This window comes from Equus asinus, chromosome 13, assembly GCF_041296235.1.
Source record: "Equus asinus isolate D_3611 breed Donkey chromosome 13, EquAss-T2T_v2, whole genome shotgun sequence".
Classification (NCBI taxonomy): Eukaryota; Metazoa; Chordata; class Mammalia; order Perissodactyla; family Equidae; genus Equus; species Equus asinus.
In genome coordinates this window covers 4,419,051-4,429,778 of record NC_091802.1, presented here as the reverse complement: position 1 = coordinate 4,429,778, position 10,728 = coordinate 4,419,051, and the positions used below count along the sequence as shown (strand labels likewise).

Sequence of the window (10,728 nt, the reverse complement as noted above, 5' to 3'; positions counted from 1 at the left end):
AAAATTGCAATATCTGCAGCCAAGAGTAAAGGTACTTAACAGATAATGAGCTCTAAAAAACCAATAAGACAACTAAACAAAATTTTTAAAAATTGAGGATACGAACAAAGAGGCTCAGAGAAGAAAAAAAAAAGGTGCTAAACCTCATTCATCAAATAAATGTGAAATTTTAATTATTTATTTATTTGAATATATAATATCTGCCCACTGTGAAAATTCAAGCAGTTCAAAAGATATTATATAGTGAAAAGGATGTATCCTCTCCTACCTCCTTTCTCGGAACCAACCATTGTTAGCAATTTCTTATGTATTCTTCTAGAATTATCCTATGTGTATACAAAATCATTGAAGTATAAATATCCCCCTGTTCAAACAAGTGCTAACACATATACTCACTGCTTTCACATTTAGGTTATTTTGAGTGTATTGCTATTATTAACAATATAGCAGTGACCATCTGTTCATGCTTCTTTGTGCATTCACCTCTGTAAGAATATCTGAAAAAGTCCTGGAAGTGAAATTGCTGGGTCAAAGGGTAGGTGCATTTAAAATGTTCATACTTACTTACCCAGTTGCCTGCCAAAGAGATTTTACCAGTTTGTGCTGACCAACAATGCATGAGGATGTATTTCTCCACTCCACTGGAAATACTGTATTAACAGTCTTGTTTTTATCTTCGTCAATCTGAAAGATTAAAAAAAATGCTATTTCCTACATTTAATGGTCATTTTTTTCTTACTATAAGTAAAACTGCACATCTTTTCATATGTTTAAGAACTATTTTTAAAAAATTGTCTGTGAATTGTCTGCTCCTATCCTTTGCCCATTTTTCTATTGGATTACTAATCTGTTTCTTATGTGATTGTAGAAACTCCTTTTGTATTAAAAAGAGTAGCCCTTTATATGTGTTGTAAATATTTTTTCCTAGTTTGTTATTTACTTTTTGACAAAAATGTGAGGAGATGAATTTATAAAGGTGTTGGTCATGGATTTGTTTACCCAGTGTACCATTAATAATATGGATTAAATAAATTATATACAATAGAATGCTACGTAGCTACTTAAATGAAGATTTATATTTATTAACATAAAATAATATCTATGCTTAGTATGTAGAAAAAGCAGGATATAAAACAGAACATTATATGATTCCCCCTTTTAAAAAAATCTGTTATCAATAGTTACCTCTAGTTGGTAGAAATTTGGGTAATTTATTCAGGTTACTTACTTTCTCCTTTTTGCCATTCTAGATTATCTGAATTTTTTTATGACGAACATACGTTGTGTTGTTCCTTTAACAAAATGAAAAATATGAATCAAGCTATTTCAATTTGAGAAAAAGAAAAGTAAAAACTCAAACCCAAAACATCAATAGGTACGCGGCAAATTTACCAGTTTCATTAACAAAGGACTGAAATTTTCCCCTAAAATGTTGATATTAACTCCTACAGCATTATATTGGTCAGAGCACCCTCACATGTCCTCAATGTTTGTAATATCATTATAAGTATTTCAAAGTCACGCTATTTTTAAACATTTATTTAACTTATAAAGAAGCATAGGGCTATCATGTAAGTGATAGGAAACAATTATGACTGTGTTTGGTATGCTTCACAAAGTATAGTTATGTGATATAAAAGGAGTTTGTCAAAGTCACTATTGACACGGGAGTTAACATAGGCATTCTATTAATCTGGTTTGTTGATCCCTGGTGGGTAAAGAATAGCTATTATGATCTGGGAGTCATGGGGGTGGCAGTTTCCTCTTCCTGGAACATTCTACCCCCTGGATACATTTACCCTTTAAAACAAAAATGTGTGTTATAAATAGCCATCAACAAGACTTACACCTTTGCTTATGTCTTTGGCCCAAAAGTCGTAAAGAAAAAGACTGCCAGATTCTTTTTCAGATTCAGTATTTCTTTACAAAAGACATCATAAACAAAAAGTAAAATAGTCTGAAAGACTCTATTGCCATAATTATAACAAATTATTACTTTTTAGAATATATAAAGAGGTCCTATAAATTAGTAAATATGGGCAAGGATGTGGACAGGTAATTCACAGTACAAATTAATGTCAAAAGATATAATCTCACAAGTTTAATCAGAGAGATGTAAATTAAAATAAAGTATATTTTTTGCCTTCAAATTATTTAAAATTGAAATGATTGGTAATGTATATTAATGAGGGATTGGAGGAGGGCTAGGTACTCTTACGCAGTATGGGTGGGAATTTATATTGGTATATATTTTTAAAAATTACTGTGGTAAAATATACATAACATAAAATTTACCATTTTAACCATTTTTAAGTATACAGTTCAGTGGAATTAAGTATATTCACATTGTTATGCAACCATCACCACCATAATCACCAGAACTTTTTCACGTCTCAAACTAAAACTCTGTACACATTAAACACTAACTTCCCATCCTCACTCTCCACAGCCCTTGGCCATCACCATTCTACTCTCAGTCCCTATGAATTTGAGTACTCTAGGTACCTCCTATAAGGGGAATCACACAGTATTTGTCCTTTTGTGGCTGGCTTATTTCACTTAGCATGATATCTCCAAGGTTCATCCATGTTGTAGCATGTGTCAGAATTTCCTTCCTTTTTAATGTTGAATAAGATTCCATTGTGTGTGGTACAATCTTTTCAAAGAGCAATTTTGTAGTAATCACAAATTTTAAAATGTCATATTCTTTGATACAGCAATTCCACGTCTAGGTATATCACAAGATATGATGAGGTAAGTTCTTCATTTCCTCCAGATCCTTGCTGAAATGTCATCTTCTACCTGAGGTCTTCCCTAACCAACCTGTGTCCTTTATTCTGCTTTACTTTTTCACTATAGCACTTTCCATTATATAAAATATATACTTACCTATTTGTCTGTCTCCTCTCCACTTTAATATAAGTTCCACTAGGGCAGGGACTTGGTCAGTTTTGTTCATCACTGCATTTCCAATGCTGGAAACACAGAATACATTTAATAAATATTTGTTGAATGAATAAACAAATGGAAAAATATTCTCATTCAGTGGTTTCCTTTGGGGGTGTGAGGCTAAGTGAGAGGGAATTTTTCACTCTTTACTGGATACTCCTATATATCATTAGATGTATTTTATCAAGAGCTTGTATCACATTTGTATTTTATAAAATCAATCAGATAATTTTTTAAAATCACATGTCCAAATTGACTATTATTTTGTCTGTTAACACCTGCTTGAAGACAAGCCATAGCAAGTACCAACTGATTAAGAACAACTTATGGAAGAAAAATTTAACCTGAAAAACGTTTCACCCACTTCCCTGTGAATCGGGAAAATATTTATGTTTATACTGTTCCATTTTATACTTGTGTTCTATTTCAGCAGTAGAATACCTGGGCCCAGTTTTTGGCCTACCTCCAGTCTATGGCAGCACGTTTCTGTCCTTAAAGAGGCCTGGAACCAAGTGCAATGAGCAGTGCTAGATAAGGAGAGAGGGGAGAGGTCATAGCTTCAAGAGTGTTTCTCAAAGTGTGAGGGACGTTCACCGATCGAAAAAGAAAATGAAATAAAAAGTGAAATTGGAAATTAGAAAACACTGAGTTAAACAACATTAAGCCAGTTCCTTTAAGGCTGAACTTCTCGGAGCCTTTAATATGCTATTACACACAGCACAACTGCAGGAGGGAGACAGACAATTTTCTGAGCTCTTGTGACCCACAGCATCTTTTTCACATTGGTTGTAATGTTTGGAGGACAAAGTTTGGGAAACAGTGATATCAGAAATTTCTGAAGGTAGATGTGTTCAGTAAGAGGAGTCCTGGTAGGTGTCGCGTGGTCAGAGGAGTGGGTGCTAGAATAAATCAGAGGGGTTGGCTGAGACCTACTAGCTGGAGAGTGAACTTCACCACTCAACTTCTGATGACCAAAAAAAAAAAAAAAAGATGGGAGGATAAGGCTGGTAATGAGGTCAAGAAAGTGTGAAAAAAGTGAAAATCCCAAAGCTCATTTCCCTGTTAATATTGTTTCACCAAGTGCAAGATCCTTTCCCAGAAATCAACATTTGTCTAAAACTTCCATTTAGAGTCAGCTGGGCCTGATCAAAAGGGAGCCATGGCTTGCCCCTTCAGACTATTTGAGGAATAAGCGGAGTATAACTACAATGAACTGCATTGAGGTTCAGAAAGTATCATGAGATGTAGTTTCTAGAGGCCCTGGGGGATCCACAGAGAATGAACCAGAGACTTATGCAAAATAAGTCTACTAAATTTGGGAGCACGGTCTGACTTCAGGGTAGAATTACATTGCTGGCTCTTGGACGGGGGACGCTTGTTGTGAACAATGCTGATGCTATGTCATCAAGAACTTCAGCCCTCCTGGAAGCCTAGGGGGCACAGATTTGAAACCATCTAGAAAGGAGTTGGAATACATCTCCCTTCTCAACCACCCCTTTACTCTCCTGAAACAACCAATGTTAAACAAGGGCCCATCCTTCTTGGTGCTTACGCACACATACACATTTTTTCTGTAGCATTTTTCACTGTCTTATTAAATATTGTTCCATGCAAGTTCCTATCTCCTTCATTCTGTTTTAACTATTGTATTATCATAATTTAACCACTCTCCCTGGATGGGCAATTAGGTCATTTGCAATTTTATTACAATAAATAGTATTGTAAGCATGTTTTTGCCTTTTTTTTAAGCACTTCACATGTAATCCTCATAACTACTCTGAGATAGGTATAATTAACCCCAATTTTATAGATGAGGAATCTGAGGTGCTGATAGGATAAATTAGTTGCCCCAGGTTACAAGCCAGTAAGTGGTGGAGCCAGATTTGAACTCAAGCAGTCTTGTCTCCAGAGCCACACTCTGAATCATATTAGACTGCAACATTTTCATACAGAAGGCATATAACCCTTTAAATTGAATAGACTTAATTTTATGTAAAATCCACTGTGTTCTCATTTTTTCATTTCAGTAAAACTGGAGAAAACTTTATCTTGGAGTGGCATTAAGCTATAGACCAGCACCTGGGACTTACTGCTTTCAGTGTAACAAGCAAGTATTCTTTTAACACCTCTTTGCACACAAGTCCGAGCATTCTTTCAGGAAAGATCACAAATAGATTAACACAAACCCTTCTTTCATCAAATTCCTAAGTTGAAGGGAAACAATGAAGATTACAATTGGGGATGGTTAAGCAGCAGCTTGTTCCAAAAACTCTGCGATCTCAAGGCACACAATGATGTGTAATACAAGTAGTTCTGATAAACACATGGAATTTGCTTTTTGGAGATAGCACAGGTCCAAAATAAAACGAATTTAAAATAAATTTCTGGAAGATTGACCCATGTACACTTTGGACACCAGCCTATTAAGTCACAAAGGTCCCATAAGCAACCCTCTGTGTCATTGTTTCTGAGGTTTATAACGGGTGGGGAGGTCCAGGGAGACAGTTCCTTAAAGGAAGGGCAGGTGAGGTACTCGCACCACGGGCCCTAAGAGTTTGTGCGTCTCTTCCTTCCTATGGGCTCTTCAGCACCTGGACCAACACTGCAGTTGAGAACTATACTCCTAGCAGTTAGAGGAGAAGCTAACTGGACAATGAACATTAAGTGGAATAGTGGATAGGACTGAGATCTATCTCGGATTCAGATACATGAACAAATCTTTTCAACTCTTCCATCCCTTTCTAGGTCATCCCAAAGCAAAGGTCTACTCCTACTCACATTTCCCCATGGCATTGCTGACCCCTCACCAGCAGTCATGAGAAGTGAGCAGGAGCCATAAACGACTGTTTTACTCAGTGTAGAGTAAGGGTTAAAGGCAAGAGTGATAAACTCACTTCCAAAAATCAGTTGATAGCACAGGTTGTTGAAGACACATTTAGAGAGCATTTTGCTTGCTCGAATTTCAAGTTCTGTGCAGAGTGGAGATTCATGAATATCTTAGGGGATCCCTATAGAAGAGATTCCCAGGGAGAATTAGAGACAGCAATAGCTGCAACCTTTCCTCGCCAAGGGTTTCACCAGACTAGAGACTCGCGAGCCTGTTACGCCAGACAGTGGAGATTTGGGAGAAATGACAATTTTTCAAGTCCTACTGCCCAAACCACTGCTAGTCTTTACTTAGCTCTTCAGTGATGTGCCTTTTTTTTTTTTTTTAAAAAAGATTGGCACCTGAGCTAGCAGCTGTTGTCAATCTTTTTTCTCTCTGCTTTTTCTCCCCAAATCCCTCCAGTGCATAGTTGTATATATTTTAGTTGTGGGTCCTTCTAGTTGTGGCATGTGGGACTCGACCTCAGCATGGCCTGATGAGCGGTGCCATGTCCGCGCCCAGGAAGCGGAGCTTGTGAACTTAGCCACAGGGCAGACCCCAAGTGATATGCTCTTATTCTCCAGGTTTATAAATCAAGACTTTTATTAAGTGTAAAGTACAGAAAAGAAGAATCTTCAAAACCCAGCTTTACTAGCAAGAAAACCTTTTTAATTATTTTACTTAATAATCAGCAAAAAGCCTGCTTCTACTTAAAAGCACTGGTTTGAGGACATCCTGAAGGGGAAGGAACATAGAACTTCATGGATTTTATAAGCTGTTCAAGTCAAAGTTGACAGAACACTTACAGTCCTTCTTTTGCCCCTAATGAGAACTAGGTCTTGAGCAAATCAACTCTAAAACGGTGCGACTGGAGAGGATGTCACCCTCCAATCTAACAGTGAAATGTGTTCCCTTAAGTCTAAGGATGGCTTGATTTTGCACTACCACCTCCAAGGGTTTAATATAAGTAGTTACCCTCTCTGGCCCATTTTATTACCACTCCAAGGAACTGCAGCATTAACTCACTAAACAATCCGAAAATTAAGTGCTATCTCCAGGGTCTAACTTACCAAGAAAACCAGAGTTAAGTACTCCAGTTTAATATTTTATGCTCAAATTTAATTGAGCGTATTTCTAGAACACCTAAGAAACTACTGTTAAGGCAGAGCTCCTGAAATCATGTACTATGCTATTCTCAGGCACACCCAGAACATCAAAAGCTATTTCTAGACATGATGGTTTGCTTTCTACATTCTTAAAATGCACCTCTGGGTGATTAAGATGTTCTTACCCCTAAAGCTGCACTTGTGATCACACCAGTTTTAGTATCAGAGAAGTTATCTCCCTTCTGTGTGTTTTGTTGTTGTTAATAACAGTTTTATTAAGATATAATTCACATACCATACAATTCACCCAAGGTGTGCAATTCAATGTGTTTTAGTACATTCACAGAGTTGTGCAACCATGACCACTATCTAATTCCAGAACATTTTCATCACCCCAAGCAGAAACCCTCTACCCATTAAGTTAGTCCCCAATTCCACCCCCACCTCCCAGCCCCTGGCAACCACTAGGTTTGCTTTCTGTCTCTGTGGATTTGCCTGTTCCGGACATTTCATATAAACAGAACACTACTCAGCAATAAAAAGCAATAAACTCTCATACACTCAACAACTTGAAGCTCTACAGAGTTATGCTGAGTGGAAAAAGCCAATGGCAGGTTACACACTCCGATGATTCCATTTATGTAAAATTCTTGAAAGGTCAAAATTATAAAAATGGAGAACCTATTTGTGATTTCCAAATGTTGAGGACAAGGGGAGGGGGGATGGGCAGTGGATGTGGCTAGAAAAGGGCAACATGAGGGACCGTTTGGTGATGGATATGTTCTGTATCTTGAGGCATCAAAAGCAATGGTGATATTGTACTATAATTGACTAACATGTTACTACTTCCGCAGCATGCTTTTTGAGAAAACCAGGAGAGCTTTTAACTTCTCCCCCTTACATGCACTCCCCCACAACCATTCCACTTAATCCCAAAGTGAGAACCACTAGTACTTACTCAAGTTACGCTACAGGAAACAGAGTGGGGAAGAGAATGAGAATTCAACGCACTGTAAGAATAAATGGTACCTTGTGTCCACATTCTTACTCAAATTTTTTCTTAGTGTTGGAAACATACTGTCTAGTGTTAACTGGTATGGCAGCATAAGAATTGCTTGGTTTATGTCAGGCTTGACCAAAAATTATAGCAAATTTCAAATTAGAGAATTTCATCCGCTGTGGCAATCTTAGCCTTTTCCTTAGATTAAGGTAAAGCTGTTAGTCATTAAGAACCAACTGTTAGGAATCACCCTCATTTGCTGCCTAACACACAAGTCAGCAAAGGGCCTTACACCAGAACACCCTTTTAACTTCTTTCAGGCAATCCTTCTCCCCAGCCAGCCTTCTTTCAAACTTGACCTGGGCTCCACTTGATTCTTGGCTGAGTTCACACAGAGTAGACAATATTACGGGTTTATTTCACTACTTAACATTAAACATTCGCTAGAAAGGAAAGCACAACAGATAATCAACCAATGACTACAATACCTAAAAGTACTTAGAATTCAGCACTTAACCAGAATCTCATTTGGTTTACCCAACTATTTGAGGTGAAGGCAGGCCAGTTTGTCTTCTCTCCATATACTTCCCTATTGAATTAATTGCTTACACTTCTGAAATGGCGTGCATTATACCAGAATCCTAACTTGTAAATGACCTTGAACAAAGAACAAAGTTTCTAGAACTTGGCACATCAAATGTTTACCGAAGGCAAGTAACCTAATTTTGGTCACACTGACATCCTCACAGTTAACTCCCCTCCTTAACTACCATTTTAACCCATTAGGAGTCCCCACATCACTACATAAAAAAACTTCAACAGACACCAAATATGCTACCATGCAACAAAACCTTTATTAACATTTGGAACAGGTTCAGCTATTACTGAAACTGGTAATTTCTAAACTTAAATTGGGGCTAATGGCTGGAGTGCAGAGTAATGCCATCACTGGACATTACAAAGACAAGACTGAAAAGCTAACAGCCACCCCTGAGACGGAGCACCAGGTGCAGGGTCGACTCTTTCTGGATGTTGTAATCAGAAAGAGTGCGGCCATCTTCCAGCTGCTTGCCTGCAAAGATGAGCCTCTGCTGGTCAGGGGGGATGCCCTCCTTATCCTGGATCTTGGCCTTCACATTCTCGATGGTGTCGCTGGGCTCCACCTCCAGGGTGATGGTCTTGCCGGTCAGGGTCTTCACGAAGATCTGCATACCGCCTCTCAGACGGAGCACCAGGTGCAGGGTCGACTCTTTCTGGATGTTGTAATCGGAAAGAGTGCGGCCATCTTCCAGCTGCTTGCCTGCAAAGATGAGCCTCTGCTGGTCAGGGGGGATGCCCTCCTTATCCTGGATCTTGGCCTTGACGTTCTCAATGGTGTCGCTGGGCTCCACCTCCAGGGTGATGGTCTTGCCGGTCAGGGTCTTCACGAAGATCTGCATACCGCCTCTCAGACGCAGCACCAGGTGCAGGGTCGACTCTTTCTGGATGTTGTAATCAGAAAGAGTGCGACCATCTTCCAGCTGCTTGCCTGCAAAGATGAGCCTCTGCTGGTCAGGGGGGATGCCCTCCTTATCCTGGATCTTGGCCTTCACATTCTCGATGGTGTCGCTGGGCTCCACCTCCAGGGTGATGGTCTTGCCGGTCAGGGTCTTCACGAAGATCTGCATACCGCCTCTCAGACGGAGCACCAGGTGCAGGGTCGACTCTTTCTGGATGTTGTAATCAGAAAGAGTGCGGCCATCTTCCAGCTGCTTGCCTGCAAAGATGAGCCTCTGCTGGTCAGGGGGGATGCCCTCCTTATCCTGGATCTTGGCCTTGACGTTCTCAATGGTGTCGCTGGGCTCCACCTCCAGGGTGATGGTCTTGCCGGTCAGGGTCTTCACGAAGATCTGCATTTTGACCTATACAGTTTAAAAAGTAGACGTTAGCACACCACCTCAGCATATTTATACGTATTACTTTCAAATCTACTCAATTCCTTAAAACAGTGAACTCTATCTATTCTTCCAAAATGCCTTAAACCACATTAACATCTCTCTCAAACCTCCCTTAATTTTTGCTAGACTCGCCTTAAAGTATTCATCGAACTCAAATGCTTTAGTCCAGGCTTTAACTTAAACGGGCTAGAGGATCAAAAGCGCTAAGGTTAATACCTAGAGCTTTCCTAACTGTTCCAGACACCTCACTAAGTGCCCCCGGAACAATCTTTCCAAAACTTAAGCATGGCACATAAGAGCGGTGGGGGAAAACCCCGACAAGACGCGGGAGGAAAAAAAATCCCCGTTGAAACGGAGGCGGGGCGGGACACCTTCTCCACGCTGGGACTCGGCATTCGTAGGTCTCCAGAAGCCACACCAGCCTACCTCTTCTCCGCCTTCCCCCTCTGAGGCAGACACGATGGAATCTCCATCGGTTAAAGGCCCGTTGGTCTCTGACCGCGCGCGCGCCAACCGCCCCCGACACGTCAACAAGGCCCACTCTTCCGGAAAGGCCGGGCCGCGGCGCCGCGTCACCGCGCCTTCCCCTCCCCCCACCCCCTCTCAGAGGCCCACCGAGCGCCAGGAATCCGCCAGCTTCCTCACACGCTCAGGCCCCCTCCACCCCTCCCAGGCCCGGGCGGCTACAAGCCAATACCTGGTGACGGACACGAAGAAACTACTAATCCAAACCACGCCAAGTCACCTCAGCAAGAATACACGAGAAGACCACAACGCCAGTCGCCTCTGAACGCTGCGCTTCGGCGGAGCTGAAATTTATGCAACGTCTGTTGCGTCACTCATCACTTCCTACGTAGCCGCAGTGTTCCT

At 40.4% G+C, this 10,728-nt stretch overlaps 1 protein-coding gene and 1 long non-coding RNA gene across 2 annotated transcripts; both read right to left on the bottom strand.

The window, feature by feature from the left end:
- Positions 1-546: 546 nt before the first annotated feature.
- LOC123276446 (uncharacterized) lies at positions 547-3,532 on the bottom strand. Its single transcript, XR_006512905.2, has 4 exons — positions 3,413-3,532; positions 2,890-2,975; positions 1,229-1,292; positions 547-684 (listed from the first exon to the last, which is right to left on the bottom strand). It is a non-coding gene; the product is annotated as an uncharacterized lncRNA (long non-coding RNA).
- Positions 3,533-8,753: 5,221 nt separating this feature from the next.
- Positions 8,754-10,694, bottom strand: UBB (ubiquitin B). Its single transcript, XM_014853205.3, has 2 exons — positions 10,556-10,694; positions 8,754-9,822 (listed from the first exon to the last, which is right to left on the bottom strand). Exon 2 carries the CDS (start codon positions 9,814-9,816, stop codon positions 8,899-8,901), a length of 918 nt encoding a protein of 305 aa, XP_014708691.1. The 5' UTR covers positions 9,817-9,822; positions 10,556-10,694; the 3' UTR covers positions 8,754-8,898.
- Between the last annotated feature and the right edge of the window lie 34 nt (positions 10,695-10,728).

Excerpts from the sequence above, each read along its gene's own strand:
- UBB (XM_014853205.3), bottom strand. The coding sequence starts at position 9,816 with ATGCAGATCTTCGTGAAGACCCTGACCGGCAAGACCATCACCCTGGAG.